The sequence below is a fragment of the Hydra vulgaris genome, chromosome 14 (genome assembly GCF_038396675.1).
Source record: "Hydra vulgaris chromosome 14, alternate assembly HydraT2T_AEP".
NCBI classification, from domain to species: Eukaryota; Metazoa; Cnidaria; class Hydrozoa; order Anthoathecata; family Hydridae; genus Hydra; species Hydra vulgaris.
The window spans coordinates 14322564-14342726 of NC_088933.1; the positions used below are offsets into that span (position 1 = coordinate 14322564).

The 20163-nt window shown below is 28.7% G+C and overlaps 1 protein-coding gene across 1 annotated transcript in view; it reads right to left on the bottom strand.

The window, feature by feature from the left end:
• Positions 1-5456: 5456 nt before the first annotated feature.
• LOC100211930 (uncharacterized) overlaps positions 5457-20163 on the bottom strand; it is a 28886-nt gene continuing 14179 nt past the window's right edge. Inside the window, exons 4-6 of the mRNA XM_065818350.1 lie at positions 14354-14544; positions 13551-13699; positions 5457-5820 (exon numbers count right to left, since the gene is read on the bottom strand). Of these exons, the coding sequence (XP_065674422.1) occupies positions 5595-5820; positions 13551-13699; positions 14354-14544 (566 nt within the window). The 3' untranslated portion in view covers positions 5457-5594. The remainder of the gene's footprint in view (positions 5821-13550; positions 13700-14353; positions 14545-20163) is intronic.

Here is a 20163-nt window from a genome sequence, read left to right on the forward strand (position 1 = left end):
TTTAAACATCTTTTCTCTGTAAAAAAATTGTTTAATTCTACACTTACATTTAGGAAGAAGAATATGTGCAAGTCGATGGGTAGATGAAAGAACACCTAACTAAAAAAAGAAACCAATGATAATCATTTAAAATAAAAGCAATGTATAATAATTTTTATTTTTTTATGATGATGTTGAGAGGTTCTGGAGGCTGAGTTGAGTTGTCAACTGAGCGGCAAACTATGTGTCTTTTAAAGATCTCTGGTACTCATGTTTGACAAAGCTAAATTTAAGTTTCTCACTAATACAGGCGTTTAAGTTAAAAATATTTGTGATGATAAAAAAACATTTTTATGTAATAATGTTATTGAAAAGGTAACCACAATATCACGTCAGTAACAACATTGAAAGGTTTTAAAATGAAATATATGGTAATGGAGCGATTTGTTTGATTAGCAAACCGAGAAGAACTATTTAAATACGATATAAACGCTAACCCTGGTGTTCTTGAACTACCTTTTTTGCAAAATATTTATTTATTATGATTGCATGTTGGTAACCTGTTTTAAAACTTATCTGGTTTTTACTAAATTAAACATAAATATTAATAAAAAAAATTACTGATCATAAATATTACTTGCGCATAAAATAAAACCAATTATAATTTTTCCATTTTTAAATTCATCTAGTTTGACTCACTAGTTTTAAATCTAGTCTGACTCGGCTACCACCTAATCCTGGCCGAATTAAATCCGAAGAGTTTTTCATTTATGACATAAGATAATAAAAAAACGAACTGTTATATAACGAGTTAAGATATTTTAATGGTATCACAGTTGACACAATATTATATTATAATGATATCAAAATTGATAAAACAAAAAAAACATAATTAAAGTCTTTATTTTTATCTAAATGATACCTGTCCTAAAAGCAAACCTCGATTGATGTAAGTACACTTCCTTGTATGTTCTTCCTGTTTCAATATGACGTCAGCAATGACGTTTTCTGCTGTGCTAAGTACGCAAGGATATTTGTATATCTTTTTCCCTAGAAGCAATTAGATTTAAATCGACTCGGTTCGATTCCTTTTAAATTTCATAAGTACATTTAAATTATGCACTGATAATCACGTTTAAGATTTAACTTCAACTAAATTATGAAGTAAATATAAATGCCTCTGCAAGCCAAAACCCTCAGTCGATGTATGTATGTATGTAGGTATAGCCAATGTATGTATGTATTGAGCCTATACCTATTGAAGTCAGTTGATGGGCGTACACCAAAAGAAGAGCCATAGAAGGGGGAGGGCGATCCTAAAGTTCCTCCCTATGGAAAATTTTTTTTTTGTGAATTATACTTAGCGTTTGTACCCCTTTATAAAAAAAGCATGCATTGTAAACTAAAATGTTAAAACATCTTTGTAATTGAAGTTTATCGAAACACAACTAGTAGACGAAGATTTTGTTTCGTTGTTTAACTAAATACGTATTTAAAACCTTTACAGGTGGATTATTTCAACGACTTATATCACGAATTCTATTTTCCATTTTGCCGAATATGAAAAACGTCAATCACGTTTTCAACATTTTCTGGAATTTCTCTGTATACATTAAGTAAGGACAATCTAACTTGTCTGTTTTCTATCATACGTGTTCTTAACCAGCTTTTAATTCTTTGCAGGGTAGGTAAGCTACATTTAACACTAGCAACATTTAAAGGACATAACTTAATAATTTGAAACAACTTGTGAGTGATTGGATATTGCACCTGGTCACATAAATCAAAAACAACAAAAAGATTAGTAGGGCGTGATGTGATTCCTCACTTATCTTTCATTCTTATACATTTTCACTGCCATAATATAACTTCTAATGTAAATTCAGGTGCAGGTAAGTTTTGGATATTAAGTGCAAGAATGACGCCAAAGACGTAACTGATTGCAGAAACAGTTTCAACAATATCCTTATGATTCAGTGTAACAATATTTTTTGACATCAAGGAACAGATTTCAAAACATTGCAAATTATTATTAGAGAAACGTGTATTTATGTAAAAAATCAGTACATCAAGAAGTAGGATATAAACTGATTGCCTGTAATATTCTTCCGTTGTTTCTGAAGTTATACTTTTACGGCATGTTTTTTGTTGCACTATTACTTTGTACGTAAAACTACCATCTTTTTTTAATAATTGTTTTATTCTGCTGCTCTAAAAACTTCCTTAATCATTTTTTCGCAGTTTTTTTGTTTTAAATACAATTAATAGATCTTTGTTGTAATATTTTACTTTATGTCTATCTAAATTTTTTTTGGAAAAACGGACTGGGCCCATTTTTAGAGAGAACACATGTACAGCACAGCCTAAAGACGCAATAAAATCATTTACTCTGATTAATAACAATAAGACTATTGCTTTGATGAAGTTTTTCTGTCATTCCATTTAGATATATTTACCAGTGCATTAATTGTTTGTGGAAGCTTAAGCTAAACCTCAACAAAACGTCATGTTTCCCAACCCATCGTGTTTTGAAAAGTTAAAGCAGTTGTGAACTTAGCGTGCTCTTTATAATAAAATTTCGTTTTGCAAAAGCATTAAAAAAATCAATAATTACGCCAATAACACCTAATTAATTTCTGATATTCAAACAAAAATTTACTCTAAAGTTATATGATTTATGAGGTTACTGAAAAAATCTGAAAACTGCCACCCTTCCCCTTACTTGATAGTCTGGATCCGCCACTGGCTTACACTCTACTTCGTATTAATTATAAAACATTCTTGAAATGTCTTTGAGTGAAGTTTCTCTTTATCATTATAACATGTCAATAACCTGTTCTAAAAATAAAAATTTTTAAAAAATTGTAAAGTATACATATATATTAATTGTGCACAAGAAATAAACAATAGTTTTTTATTTGTAAATTTGTTTCGTCAAATTCACCAGCATTCCGTCATCACCTTGTAGATTCGTATTTAATTCAATTATTCCTTTCTCTGAATTACCTGCTTTAAAGCTGAGCATCTTCTCAACATTTTGTGTAATTTCTCACTTAACACTTATTTTAATATAAATGTTTTTCCTCTCTCACTTATGTGTTTATGGTCTGATGAGCTCCACCAAACAGTTTTAATCAAATGGCGTGTCTGATCAAAAAGTTCTCTTTTTGAGAAGAAAACGGAAGAAAAGGTTAAAAATCCTATTCTAGATTACTATTATGAGACATAACTTAATGAAAAAGATAAGCAAATTAAAATCCTGATTTTAAAATAAGTTTACAAAGTGAAGATGCAGAAACATGTCTACACGATTGTGCAACTCTTAAGGTAACTAAGAAAATAATACATTGCGATTATATTCTGATCGCATGGATTACTTGCATTTGAACCAATGGTGCTAATTGTCTCAAGTTTTTAGATAATCAAACAGCAATAATTATATTAATACCAAAACCTCCTTGATATATCAAAGTCTTAAAGACCTAATATATCAAGATCTGCAACTTGTAAAATAAGAAGGTGCAAACGTCAAAACAAAGGTTGCAGAAAGTGTTAATGAGACAGTAAAAAAGAACCCTCCTTAGTATAGTAAATCTCATTATAATCTTTTATAGATATGCTAGGAAACCCTAACTTATGCAAGTTTGAAACTTGTCAGACATATCGGTAGCTTTAATGTTTAACAAAAATGCCAACAATAGGGATATACACAAAGAAGGTGGTTTACTAAACACGATAAAAAAGGCGATATTTTTCAACAAGTTTCGTTGATGGTTATTGAGGTTGTTATTCACAACAGCGGCAAAATCTTTGTTATATGTTATCAAAGATATCGATAACAAAATCAATCATGTCGTAATTAAACTTGATGTTATACGCGCATTTGATTCACAGGATGTCTTCATGCCGGAGTGTAGAAATGACCCAAAAATCTATTTATACGCGTGAGTTTAGTAACCATGTTACCATTATACTACATCTATTTGGAAAATATATACCTATTTTCAGCATACATGTTTTGGGCCATTCAATTTGTTTTATGTATACCTTATAGTTTAAGAAAGTGGAGACCACGAGGAAGCATTTCACAAAAGATTATCAGAGTGTTTTAAAATAATCATTTCATGGATAAGTTATTGAATTATTGAAAAATAATAACCTTGTAAGTTATATTTTATGTTTGACAAACTTATATTTTATGTTTAACAATCATTCATTTTTAGCTTTCAGTACTTGTATTGGTTGATTTTTATCCAAATTTGATTTTGTATCTATAAGATTTGAAACAGTTTGTTTTAAGACCTGGTGCAACACAAAACAACAATTTCCATACAACAAGTTTAAAGTCTGATGACAACAAGTTAGCTCGAATAACTTGAGAGGAGCTTTCATTAACATACGTTCTTTGATGATACATGCGCTTAAAATAGAAATGACAAATCAATTGTTTCCGACTCTAATAGCAGAAAACACCCATCTTGGTAAACCAGTCGTCATCAAAACTATTTGTGACACAACTTTGAAAAGTTTAATTTGACCTGAATCTCATTTGTTGTTTTACATTTTGAAAATAAGCATCGGTTTTCCAAATAAGTTGAATAGTTAAATTTAGAATAGTTGCACAGTGTGGAGCAGAACAAAAAGTTATATTTCAGTTTTGGTAAAAAAACACTGAATCTGTAAAACTGTAGTGGAATAATTAATTTAGTGTTTAAATAAATAGTTAACTTAGTGTTTGAATAAATAATTTATTTAGTGTTTGAATAAATAGTTAATTTAGTGTTTAAATAAATAATTTTTTTTTAATTTATTGTTTAATTGAATAATTAATTTAGTGTTTAAATAATTAGTTTAGTTTTTGACAATCTAGAGCGTGGTTGTAATAGTTTCTGAACCTTTCAAGTAAATTCCTTTAAGAAGTTTTTCATTTGGTCACAAATTTAACTAAAGCATTAGTTTTAAAATAAAATTGAAATATTAACTTTAATAATAACTTTTTTTTTATAAAGATCTGATTTCATGGTAAATAAATGACACAGGCTTAAGTTAAAGTATGTTGCATAGAGTTAGAAACGCAACAGCTTGACAAGCAATACAAACAGATTTGCTCATTTATTTCAATGGTTTTCAAGGTTATGAGTCTATCAGGACATTTTTAAAGCATAAATCTATTTCTTTGTGAAAAGTTTTATCAAGCCAAATGTTCAGGTTAGCAACCTTTAGTTAATTTTATATTTTTGAATTTTTTATGTTAACTTTATATTTTCGAATGGAATTTATAAATCGCCTTTTAAAATTTACAATACAATTTCTCTTAAGAATACTTTTTGTATAATTACTTGTTTATGTTTACTTTTACAACCTACTTTAAGAAAAATATATTCTAAGGTTTTTCAAAAGAAAAATTATGGCTAACCTATTTTTTTGATGATTGTAAACTATTTGGCTCTTAAAAAACTTAGAGAAAAAGTCAAAAATTGACTTTAAATTGCCTCGCTAAAATTACTATTTCTTTTCTATCATAAACTTGCAAAAAATTCTAATTTTAAACCTACAAATAACATTTTTCTCAAGATCTTAAAAAATCTAAAAGTGTTTTTAAAGTGTTACAAAAGTTACGCGTTGATATAATGGGTACCCAGCACGGTCTGCCCAATGTACTTTTCATCAAGTTGTCTACTTTGCGTTGCTTTATTATTTTCTGAAACAAACTCTGGATGTATAATAAAGTAACCTCGCGATTTTCTTCTAGCATCGTGAAAAAATGTGCTGTAGTTGATATAGTCTTCGTTTGGGTCTGTATATCTGGCATTAGACTGTTTTTGTGAGTCCCTATTAAGTCTAAAAAACATAAACGCATAATTTAGAAAAATATATATTTTAGCAGAGGTAAATTTGAAAATAAATTTTAAATTTAAACTTTTTAAATTTGGAAATTAAAAAACATCTAAAACCGTAAAGATTAAAGTTTATTATATGTTATAACGGTTGCTGGAGACAAAAAGGTGATTTTTTTTTTGCAATCAAAAATTATTTTCAGTGAAATAAAAAATACCAAAAAAGCATCAGATGAAATCTGGGGTAAAAAAATCTCTAGTTTTTTAAATGTGTCAAAACATTTTAAAAGAAAATTACCTAATGTAAACACAGTTAGCAAGGATCCTGATAATACCAACCTAGCTTACCCATGAAAGGCAGATAATGTACACATCAAGGTACCTTGTGATGCAAACTTTGAAATCTTTTTAATTTTGTCCGCGGAAAATAATTTAATTTGAATGTTCAAATTAAATTAAATTTTGACAATAAAAACACCTGTAGAATGAGAACCACTACATATAGTTTGATAAAAATTGGTGCAAATGTTACATATGGCCACACCAAACTCTAGATTAAATTTCAGTCGGATTAGTTTACTGGTTAAGGACTTATGGTAGTTAAGTTTATATTTTGCTACTTAGACCTCAAACCTTACCGATTAGTGTGATATTCGATCACTATTTTCAATATAATGGTTACATGAGTGTTATACTATGTAATATTAACAATTTTTATAATTGTTTTATTGCTGCATGTACTGTTTTCATTTTATAGACAAAAATATTGATTTGCTTTTTGAAGCGTAGTTTGAATTTGCTAATGCGTAAATATCTCAACATTTCCTAAAGTATAAACTACTGCCAAAATGCAAAAAAAAAGTGCAAAACCTGGCAAAAGGATTATCAGTTAGTAAATCAAAACAAAAAAAACGTTTCTATTGAAAGATTTTTTATTGACCTTGAAACTTTCTTAAATACATTGACTTTCAAAATGAAGTTAAAGTATAACTATATAAACCCTATTTTTATATTATAGTGAAAGTTTAACTATATAAACTCAATTTTTTACTTTATATTGCCATCAAATAGCATATGATTTCATTTTCTCCATAAGAAATTTATCCAAAATAGCTTAATATAGTCTTTTAGTCAAATACTCTTCAATACACGCAATATTAAAATTCATAATTACAGCAACAAGAATTAGTCTCTTAACTCCAGTGTATTTGCCAATCCTTTGAGTGAGAGGTTGTTTTCAAGTCGGTGAGCTGGTATTAACCCTTAACGCAGTATCAACAATGCTTAGACAAAACTTAAAAAAAACTTTACCATCATTAATTCTGAGGATAACAAAATCTACCATAAATTTTGCGAGTTTGAATAACATGATTCACAAGACTTGACAAATTATTGTAACAAGCAACAACCAAAACTGTATCAGAACCTCCTTTTCTCCTTTTTTCGTTGGCAATTTTTTAGCCACTGCAGGTGAAGAAATTACCCAAGTGTTGACCTGCTCTTAAGAAATTTTTTTAAAAGTTTGGCTTTACCATCTTGCTGCTTAATGTTTTAAAATGATTAGAAACTTGTAAATATCTAAACTTGAATATATATGTAAAAATTATTCAAGTATAATTATTTACCTGTGGTAATTATAAGTGGAGGCCCACCAGATGCTTTAGCAAATTGAATAGTTACTTTAGGGGATAATTCTTTATTAATAATAACTCAAAATGCAATTTGTTCGGCTGCTCTGACATCTCTAGCTGTTAAAGATTTTTCCTTGAACTTTATTTGATAGCATTGGCGGTGCAAAGAAAAAGCTGCAAGAAAAACATCCTCTCTTCAAGAGGATTTTTTTTTTTTTTGCATCTTTGAACAACAATTTGGCAAATTAGGAAAAAACACATTGTGCCTCTTGTTTCAGGTCTCACTTGTATTGAATTTAAATTAAACAAAGGAGGGAGCAAAATTGTTCTACAGGATTCACAGAGCCCTAGTGTTACCTGAGAATCACTGATATTGATCTTTGTCTTGAACAGTTGGCATATTCAATCTGCTTGGAAAGCAGTAAGCTGTCTTAAACATTTAGTCAGTCAGAACAAGCACACACATTTCCGATATTCTCCCTTTATTATAAAAATATTATTATAATAACAATAAAAACATTATTATAATAAAAGACTATTCTCCCTTAATTAAAATTTTCCTCTGACTGGCCCTCCAAACTTTTTATTTGGCAGTTATTTTAATTATCTTATATAGATTTTTATGTATTTTTTATGCAGGTATCTTTTCAACCATTTATTAACTTTTTCATGCATTTTGACAGTAGTTTATACCTAAGTAATGCTGATATTTTAACACAATGCATAAGCCAAGTCAAACCACGATTTAAATAAAAAATCAATATTTTGGTCTATAAAATGAAAATGGTAGTTTTAGCAATAAAAAGTTATAACAAAAGTTGTTGATATTGCATAGTGAAACACTCATGTAACTATTATTTTAAAAAAATTGACCGAATATTACAGTAATCGGTATCGCATTGAGGCTTAAGTAGCAAAAAACTAACAAAATATAAACTAAAACTGCCATAAATCTGTAACCAGACAGCCAATCCAGCTGAAATTCTATCTAAATTTTGGTACAGCCATATGCTACATTTTCACTAATTTTTATCAAATTATATAAAATGGTTCTTATTACAGGTGTTTTTATTGTCACACTAGATAGTCAAAATTTCACTTGATTTAAACATTCAAATTAAATTATTTTTCGCCGACAAAATTAAAAGATTTTAAAATTTGCATCACAGGGTACCTTGATGTATAACTGTCACCCCATATAAGTGGCTTTCTGTGCTAACTGTGTAAAACTGATGACAATAAGTTTCTACTTTGACTTGACTCTATTATACTTTAAACGCATCATTTCAAAGTAAACAAAAACATCCTAATATAAAGTTAATCTAATTTTAAAATGCACTTAAGCACAACATAAAACATATTAACTAAAGAATAAAACTTTTTCATCATACTTTTAACTACTTAATTGTTGTTCTAGTACCTTACCGTAAGGTACTGGAACAACAATTAAGTAATTAAAAACCCTGTATTATCCCATAATACGGGGTACAAAAATAAGTAACGGTAATGCTGAAGCAATTTCTAGTTTTTTAGTACAACCCAGTTTTTTAGTATGACTTATCGACATAATAAACTCTAAACTGTTTAAATCAGTCATAAAATAATAAATATAAAATGCAAAACTATTATAGAAAATTATTTTCAAGTAATACAATAACCTATTTGTTACTGAATTAAGCATCAGCTGAAGTAAATCTCCAACTTTGAAAGTCTTAATGAACACATATTATAATATAACTAATTATTATATAACGGGTCCGCCATCTAACTTTTTTTTTTCAACTAGTGCTTATTTCGTGAATGGTAACACTCAACTCATGTCTGATTTGACAGATAATTAGTTTTATCCTTCCGCTAAACGAATATGGTTGTGTATACGCTTGAACAACGCTGGGAAATATTGCGACATTACTTTGAAAATCATGGTAATGTTGCAAAATGTGTTCGAAAAATGCGCACGGATTTTGGAAGAAGAGAAGCACCGTCAGCTCCGTATGTTCGTTATCTTGGGAAAAAAGTGAAAGAAACTGGCATCCTCATCGATAAACCAAAGCGTGAAAAGCCAAAAACAGTGCGTATACCCGAGAATATTGCTCAACATCAATTCACAGTCGTTCTCAACAATTGAACATGTCAGAGATATTATTGAGACGAATTTTGCATAAAGACCTTGGTATGACGCCATACAAAGTCCAATTGGTTCAGGAGTTGAAGCCAACTGACCATCCAATGCGTTTTCGCTTCGCTAAGTGGGCCTGCGATCGACTTACAGAAGATGCTGATTTTGCCAAAAAATCATCTTTTCAGATGAAGCTCATTTTGATCTTGGCGGGTATGTAAACAAGTAAAATTGTCGCATTTGGGGCACAGAAAACCTGCACGCATACATCGAAAAGCTGATGCACCCAAAACGAGTCACTGTTTGGTGCGGATTTTGGTCCAGAGGCATAATTGGGCCATTTTTCTTCGAAAATGAGCAAGGAGTGGCCGTTACAGTTAATGGCGGATATTGGCAACATTTGGTTTCAACAGGACGGCGCTACGTGCCACACAGCCGAAGCTACACTCGATGTTTTGCGCCCTGTTTTTGAAGATCGCATTATCAGCCGCAGAGCTGATGTCGTTTGGCTACCTCGGAGCTGCGATTTGACATCGTTGGACTATTATTCGTGGGGTGCCCTCAAAGATAAGTGTTACGCCGACAAGCCAGAGACAATTGACGCTTTAAAGGACAATATTCGTGAAGCCATTGGTGAAATACAGCTGCACACAATCGATAACGTGCTTAAAAATTGGACCGATCGTGTAGGCTACCGCATGGCCAGCCGAGGCAGCCATTTGAATGAAATTATTTTCCATTATTAACCGGAAGGATTGTACTTTCAAATAAAAAAAGACATTTGAGAAAATATTCAGTAGTTTTTTTTATAGCATTTTCAAAAAAAAAAAGAAGTTATTTGGCGGACCCGTTAACTACGATTATTATAACTAAATATAATTTTACTTGTTTGGTTTTTTTATATAATCTTTTTTTTTTCTTTTCAACTTGTCATGAACTTTTATAAAAAATACAATCTAACTATAATTTTATCTAAAAGTAACATACAAAAATTACTAAAAACTCACTTGACTTAATTTGAATGTTCAAATTAAATTATTTTCTGCGGACAAATTAAAAGTATAAAAATTAGTTTTATAGACGATGTCCATGCAAACTTTTATTAGAATTTTAATTGTCACTTAAGACTAAGGATGGCATAATTGCAATGTTAATATCACAAAAATAAAAGAACTATCACAAAACCATAACTAATCGAATAAATAAAAACGACTTGCGATTCCAAAGTACTTAAAAAGGATATCCAAAAAACGCTATGCAAAATGATGTAAAGATTGATGACATTGTTACCATATAACTCGATATACAAAAGACAAACCAATTTGACTCTGGAATTGAAGGGATTGAGTAGTTTGTTTGTACTCGTGATTTATCATCCACAATTCAATGAAGTCAAAAATAAAAAGTTCTAAAAGGTTTTTCCAAAAACTATTGAAATAAGTTAAACCTAAATATGTTTTTTTGTAGTTTATCTTGCAATGACCTCATTCATTTGATTGTGATAGAATCAATCGGTTCCTAGAATTGTTCAACTTGAAAGTTGTTGCAGAGCCCGAGCTTCAAAATTTCACAAATCTTCTTTATGTTAGTAGCGCATTGCCAAAGAATTGAAAACCAAAAAGATGATTCAAACTTTGACCCAGGTAGATTACTAAATATTATCAATGATCTTAAATCCTGTAGAAAATTTAAAAGTTCATTTTTGCTTACTAATTTTAAAAAGTTTTTGCTTAAAAATTCCATTTTATTTAAAAAATGTCTGACTAACAGAAAAATTGTGGCGCCAGTGAAATGCTTCATACTGCAATTCTTGCAATGTGCAATGCCTTGTCTCGCTCAAGTGATAGCCCAGTTGCGGACACAAACTTGGCTGATGTGATTCCTTCTGATAAAGGTTTTGAATTGATTAATAAAATTCTTTTGCTTTTGGAGCTCATCAAAGGTATCATACTTTAATTTTATCAAATATAATAAGACCATGACGGCTGAAATTTGTTATGAATCAAATATGCAAACATTTTGATTAGACAAAGCAACTATAATTGGGAATCAGATTTTTACGTATGGCGAACTATTTAATTCTTTTATTTTACTAAAAAAAATGATTGTTTATATTACAATGGGCTGTTTTCCTCGGGCTCAAAATTAACAGTGCACATCATTCTTTTAAAGATGCAAGATCTCTTCAGTGGAAAAACTTGTGTGTGGAAAAACGACATGAATCTCTAAACTTGTCTGCATAGGTTTTTGGCAACATTTCTCTAGATATGAAGCAGATAGGATGATCTTTTCAGCGAAAAACATTTTTTATCCAACTTACCATGGATATGGCATACCAAAATGAATTTATTCATCAACAAGCCGATCACAAAGCATTAGTCTCAAATTTAGTTCTTGCAAACTCAAAATGAATATATTTTTCAGAAATTTTTAGTATTTATTTATTTTAAAAGTTTTTCTAGTATTGATTGCACTGTCAAACTTTTCTTAGAGGAATAGAGGAACCTATGACGAAAGAAGAAGAGAAAAATGATCCTATGTTGAAACATTTCAAAGAGTCATTTGCTCAGTCTCTCTAAGCACAAACAGTTTTTAAGACACCAACTGGAGAAGAATAGATCAATTATTTCAAACTGCATCTTCTAATGGTCAAAATGCCTGGAACATCAAAAATGTTTTACAATGGTAGAAAGTTGCATAAGGTTTTAATAGTTGTAATTTTTGCATTTTATATATCTTAGTAGGGCTCTAGGTTTCGTTTAAAAATGCCAAGTCAGGTAGTTATTATTAGTCAGGTAGTTATTATTAATGAAATCAGTCAGGAGATATTCAATTATTTGATAGTTTATATCAATTCTATTTAATTAAATTTGAAATAAAATAAAAATAATTAAATTCAATTTATTTATTACGTTTAGATCATGCCAACAAATTTCCATTGCTTGCAAAAGAGGCCAGAAAGTGATTAGCTATTCCTCTGTCTTAAATTGGCAACATTGCCAATTCCAAGAAAAAAAATTAAAGCCCAAATATATTTTTTAACTTTGTCAATTTGTTGACAAGTTGTTGTATCTTTAGCAAAATTATCATCTTGTTCAGTTCAATCATTAAAAATTGGTAAGAAGGAATAAAATTGGCCAACCTGATGACACTGCAGAAGAGGACAAGGCTCCAACTTATGTGTCCATACTATCAATGCCAATAAAAAGACAACAATGACTACCGTCTCCATACAGACGAGCCCAAGAAGAAGATATTGTAGCTGTCAGACCTCTAATACTCTCTACAACTTTAAGCAAACCAGAAGCTCAAATGTCAAGAGAATCTATTGAGAGATTTACAAACGAGAGAAGGTTAGCAAATTGGGCAATTAAAATATTAAAAACTACGCATCGCATGACAAAACATCTAATGAATGAAAGTGAGGTGTTTATAATGGTAATACAATACGCAATAAATGGTTGTTGGATAACAATCGAGTGAAATGCACGGGTACTTTTTCAATTTTGGGTCAAAAAAGTAAATAAAAATTACAAGATTGCATTTTTCTTGAAAAATTTGTAAATTGTTCCTTAGCAAAATAATAAAAATTGAATACAAACTTTAATATCAACTTTTGTGCTCTGATCAAACAATTATTAAAAATCTCATAAAAAAGTCCCTATTACTAGAGATTAATTAAGTGTGGTGGTAAAATAGTGACAAATTTATTAACAATATACTGCTTACCCTGCTTTAAAGTTTCAAAAAAATGAAGTTTCCACTTTTTAGTACTTTTAAAAAACTCTTTCCAAATCAATATTTTATCTAAGTTTTTCACTGATATATATATATATTTATTATATATTTATAAAAAAATTCTAATTACTGTTTTTATATTTGTAAAAATTATTGTTTTGATTTCCTAAATATATAATCGGTAATAAGAGTTGAAAAAAATAATTTAAATTCACTAAAAATTAATAAATTTCATTGTGTTCTTACTGTAAGACATCCGGACTTTTAGCACTTTCTTTGCATCTGCATGATAAACAATTTGAACACAATTGTTGATAAACTGGATAAGTTATGCTTCTATTATGTTGAGCTGGAATATAAACTTCATTATCATTGCTTGTTCTTTGAATTGGTACCTAAACAGACATTTAAAATCTATTATTATTACGTAACTAATTTTATGCAATCTTTCAATATAGAATATTTAATAAAAATTTAAAACAATTTCGGAACAATTTTTTTCATTTAAATTTACCTCCTCAAGGCCATTAAGGCCACCACAGTCGAGGAAGCGAATTTAGTTGTGGTTACAACCCTCTCTCAACTCTATAACTCTTAAACACGAACCTAGACAAACAAGGCAGCTGCGCGGAGAAACAAGTTGAGCGCGTTACTACCAGGGAGGTGGTGTTGATCGAACTTGGAACTTTTTGCTTATAATGCAAGCACTCTGCCACTACACTACTACCGCATTTTATGGCTATCAAAATAGTATATGCATATGTTGTTAAATTAGCTGTGAAATTATATATGCATATTTAGAGTTACCAGACATCCTCTTTTTACGAAGGAGCGCAAGCTAAAATGTTTTTGATCCTAGATGTCAATTACATTTAGTTCTTAATTTTTACGTTTGCCACCATGATTAAATTTTAGTATGAGTGACTGTCATGTAGTTTAGCAAACTCTCCTACGGAAAAAGAGGACATATGGTAACCCTATGCATATTTAAATATGCAGGCTCGTAAAAACATACTAAAATTTTTTTTATATAAAAAATATAATTTTACCAATGAAAAACTTTTCTCTCCATTGACATCTCTATAATTTTCTTTTAATACATCTCTGAAATGTCTCCCAAAGTAAGATGTTGGTGGCTCCAAAGATACCCTTTTGGACAGCAATACATCAGCAGATTTCGGAGGAGTACTGAAAGTTACATTTTTTGATGCGGATGTTTTGTTTTTACATGCCTCATTGTCTAAAGTAGTTGTTTCAAAGGTTACAGTATTCTAAGAGGTAGGTATGGATAAGGGGTTGATTTAACGGGTAATATAATTTTTTAATAAGCTGCTTGACTATGAAAAAAAATTTTTTTTATTAAATTCAAAATAATCCAGAAAACTTCATAATTTATAAACAATTACTTTTTTAGTAAATGTAAAAAATAATATAATATATTTATATATAATATAATTAAAATAAAAGACAGCTGGTTTATGCCAAAAATACGTGCGGAATTTGTAAATGTGAATATAACAGTTGTAGAGGTCCAAATTGTAAATGTGAATATAACGGTTGTAGAGGTCCAGATTGGATACAATGTGTTTCATTCCACCAGTGGATATGCGGAGTTTGTAACAGTTCTTCTTAGGAGCCGCAGTACATTTGTGATCGGTGTTTAGAGGACTAAGTTTGAATACTGTTTTCTGGAACATTATGTAATTGTAATACGTTATAGTAAATGTTGTTGTATGTTCACTGATTATAATTAGAAATGTTTTAAATCCAGAGCCTTTTATTTAATACGCATAAGGCTGTTTATCAAACTTAAAATTTTGTAAATTATTTTCACTTTTTATGATCGCAACAGAATCAATGTAAATTAAGGAGATTTCCTTACCTTTTATTATTTTTGATATCTCTACAGTGTCATAAATACTGAATTGTAATTTAAAACATGCCAAAGTCGCACAAGAGCTGTCCAACTTAATAATAAATTAGAATTTCGGCACATGACGAAGTTGCCCCTTAGTCAGGGCAACTTCATCACTCTTCATAATGATATTTCAACTACTTTATTATTCAAATGGGAAATTAAAAAATAAGTGGAACGTTAAGGGGCATGCTGCATTGTAACAAAACTAACAAGCTCATTTTCATTTTCCATTCTGAAATCATTACAAAGAAAGATATAAGTTCCAAAATTGACGAAGTTGCCTCGAATTACAGTACACATAATAAGACATTCTTTTTGAAAAGATAAAACAAAAAGTTACAAGGAAATGAAAAAAAAAGAATGTTTAAGGCTATGAAAATATTTAAATTTTTTTCATAATTTCCTAACTTTTTTCATAATTTTATTTCCATAATTTGTATTGTTTTATAATTTAATTTATATTATGAGAAAGAAAAAAAAAAGATAATGTTGAACTAAAAATCGAAGAAAAAGATGAAATGGTTCTTTTAAGAGTGTGTTTAGTATTTTGTGTTTTTTGTATTAAACCAAACAATCATTGTATATTTTAAAGTTTGTAGCATATCTACAATATATTTTTATATCTAATTGAGTGAAATTGCATACTTGATTAAAATCTTACAAAGCTTCAATCATTGAATTAATATAGTAATGTATTAGCTATCAGTTAACACAATAATCTCTTCTCAGAAAAGAAACAAATTATATTGATATTATTAATGAGAAACTAAAGGATCAAACTGAAGCAAAGCTCAAAAAGATTGTTAGAACCCAGACTTTATTTTTAGGCCTTTGCTCATTGGATAAGTTATTTTGAAAACAAAAATATTTACCAAGTTTTTAGCATCTAAAATAGTCAATTTACTTTTTGCCACTCTTAATGACTTGCAGAAAGTAAGTTAAATATTTTAAATGCTAAAATGATTTTATCCTCTACAATACTTAAACGAAATACAAAATATATGGGAAACTAATGCAATTAAAATATGTAGCAAACTAATGCATTGAAAGTATTTTGAGATTGTTGAGACGAATATCAATTCAAGTGCATAATAATCACAAACGTGGAACATTTGGATTTACATCTGTGTGTTAATATTAATAATATTACTAATATTATAACTAATAATAATAATAATATTAGGGTAGATTAGGGTAATATGAGCACCTTGGTAATATGAGCATACTTAAAGATTTCTTAGATATAAACAGAAGTTAAAGTTGCTTTGTATTTTTTGAATCGACTTTATATGGTGATAACAGGAATCAGTACAATTAGCGTAAATTTATATGCAATAATTAGCGTTATTAAAATATCATCACGCATAAATAAATTTGTGGTGTGAAATTTTGGTACTAAAATAATAACACATTTTTTCATAGAGAAAAATATGTTAGCTAAAAATCCAATCCATCTTTGTTTGAAAAACAATGCATAGAAACATTTAGTTTTGACTTTATTTAAAGATGCCATTTTTGTGTAATATGAGCATGCTCAAATTACCCAGTGTTTTTCATTAAAATTACCTAGTTTAAAGTCCTAAAATAGCAGTAGGTTTTAATTACTTTTTGAATAAAAACAAAACATAGTAAAAAATTTGAATATTTTAACAATACTAAAATTTTTTTTGTAATTTAAATTCAAAAAACTTGAATTTTTATTGTTCAAAGGTGTATTTAGGTAGCCGTTGTTTAGTAGTTATAATTCTGGCTTATGAGCAGGAGGTCCGTGTTTGAAAGCCAGCTCTGGTCATATAAGCTTTAATGGTAAGGAAGGAGGTGTGAACTTACTGGTTAAATGGTATTTTGTGGTGCTCTATGATTAGAACGTTAATAAGTTAGTGTCATCAGCAAACATGATACTCATTAAATTTGAGGTTCTATTTAAATCGTTTATATAAATTAAGAACTATAGTGGTCCCAAAACAAAACGCATTTTAGAAAAATGCTTCGATAATCATTAATACTGAAAATAAATTGGGTAAAGTTAGATAAATAACTTCTGAAAGTCAGTAGCCAAATACTCTCTATGAAAACATTAAATATATATTTAGATTTTTAAAAATAATCAGAGATTTCACGTTCAAATTGCATAATTGCATGTTCAGCAAAATTATTTTTTCTAAAGCCAAATTAGCTGTTATTAAACAAATTATTAGAAAGTAAATAAATGTAAATCTATTTTGCATAATGCGTTCTAGTAATTACTGATATTTTTTAAATCATCATCTTTTAAAATTGGGGTAACTTTAGCAATTTTTGATTCTTTAGAAATTTATTTAGGAGTCTTTTTAAATCCCTTGGTAACTCAAGGGTTAAGTTTTTTTTTTGATTTATTGTTTTTTTAATAATAAAAAAGTTAGCTTCATATATTGAATAAAATGTTAAAAAAAATTATTGTAAATTTTGTCTGCATTACCATTGAAGTTAATATGCTTCAAGTGCAGGATTCATAAATTGTTCTATTTTCTGGTGACCAGTTATCAGTGTGATAACTGGTTTTATGTTCTGGGGATCAGTAATCAGTGTGATAACCGGTTTTATGTTCTGGTGACCAGTGATCAGTATGATAATTGGTTTTTAAATTGTTTTATATTTGTCAAGTTAAAAATGCTTATTTCATTTTGTTTAATTAAGTCTTAATTTCAGAGTTTGAGTTAAATGACAAAATAATTGGAAAATAATCAGATATATTCTGATCATTTTCCATATTCCAAAATTGTCGGAAAATGATAAAATTTATGACACTAATTTGAAATCATTGTCAAATAAATCTGCTTTAATGATATCAATCAAAGACACTGAGCTTTTTCTGACTCTTATTGACTGATTAATTAAGAGAATTTGTTACTCTGGTTGGCCGAATATTTAAGGGAATTGCTGCTGTTTTCACTTCCTCCAATACTAGGTTTACATGTGTTGGTGTTCCACAAGGTTCAATCTTAGGTCCTCTACTCTTCCTTGTTTATATAAACGATCTGCACAAATGTGTAAAATTCTCCAAAACATATCATTTTGCTGATGATACCAATTTTCTTATTGTTAGTAAATCTCTTAAAAAACTAAATAAAAATCTTAATCATGACCTTGCATGTTTGGTACAATGGCTATGATCAAACAAAATTTCCTTAAATACCAAGAAGTCTGAAATAGTTATCTTTAAATCTCAAGGCAACAAAATTACAAAAAAACTTAATTTCAGAATAAGCGGTAAAAAAATTAATACTGTAGATAAGATCAAATATTTAAGCATTATATTAGATGAATATCTATTGTTTCACCAACAAGTAAAAGCAACATCTTGCAAACTAAGTCAAGCTAATGGAATGCTTTCCAAAGTAAGGCATTTTGTCAACTATGAAACATTGATAAATATTTGGCATGCTACATTTAATTCCCACCTAAGGTATGGCTGCCAAATATGGGGGCAAAGTTCATCTACTCAAATTAAAAATCTTATAAAACTTCAAAATAAATCTATGCGAATAATTCATTTCCAGCCAAGTAATTTTAATCCAGACTTATTGTATAGGTTATCAAATATCTTGAAGTTAGATGAACTCATCTTCTTGCTAAACTGTGTTTTTGTGTGGGATATCATTCATAATACCATGCCTATTGCATTCAACAACTATTTTAAATTCACAAGTGATATCCATAATTACAAACTTAGATCAACATCTTGTTATAAACTAGCTCTACCTTAAAAAAAAACTAGCAAATATGGTATTCAATCTACTAAATACCAATCAATTCACTCTTGGAACTCTCTGCCACTTTCAATAAAAATAAATCTCCCATACATTACTAGAAATGCTTTCATTGCCAATATCAAAAAATTTATCCTTCATAAAAACACTCAATAAAATTCCAACACAGCATTTTCACTATCTTATATCTTTAATTAATCCTGTCTATCTTTCTAAATTATAACAGCTTTTAGTTTTCCCTTATTTTAAACCTATTCAGTTATCTCTTTTACTACTCCTTACCTTTCTGTTCCATATATGTACATATTTGTATGAACCTGAGTGTGCATTGTGTGTATGTACATGTATATGTATAATGTGTTTACTTATTTATTTATATGTGTTTATTTACATATATGCAAATGTGTGATTATGTATATGTATGTATGTTTGTATATGTATATATGTGTGTATGTATATGTATGTATGTATGTATGTATGTATGTATGTATGAATGTATGTATGTATGTATGTATGTATGTATGTATGTATGTATGTATGTATGTATGTATGTATGTATGTATGTATGTATGTATGTATGTATGTATGTATGTATGTAGGTATGTATGTATGTATGTGTATGTACGTGTGTTTATGTGTATATATATATATGTGTGTGTGTAAGTGTATATGTGTATGTATGTATGTGTATATATATATATATATATATATATATATATATATATATATATATATATATATATATATATATATATATGTATGTGTGTGTGTATATGTATATATATGTATATGTATATATATGTATATATATATATATATATATATATATATATATATATATATATATATATATATATATATATATATATATATATATATATATATAATGTATGTGTGTGTCTTAAATAAATATAGGTATAGCTTATATGGTATTATTTATAGCACTTCCCCAAATGACCACTTCTATGCACATATTGTTATTGTTAAGCATTATTATTATCTCTATAATTGACATTATTATTTTTATTATTGCTACTGTTGCAAATTACTAATGTTATTATTATAATTATAATTATTATTGTTATTACTACTGTTATTATTACAACTATTACTACTTTATTATCATTATTAATTTTATTATTATTATTAATTTACTATTAAGTTTATATACTTTTACAAATTTACGATTAAT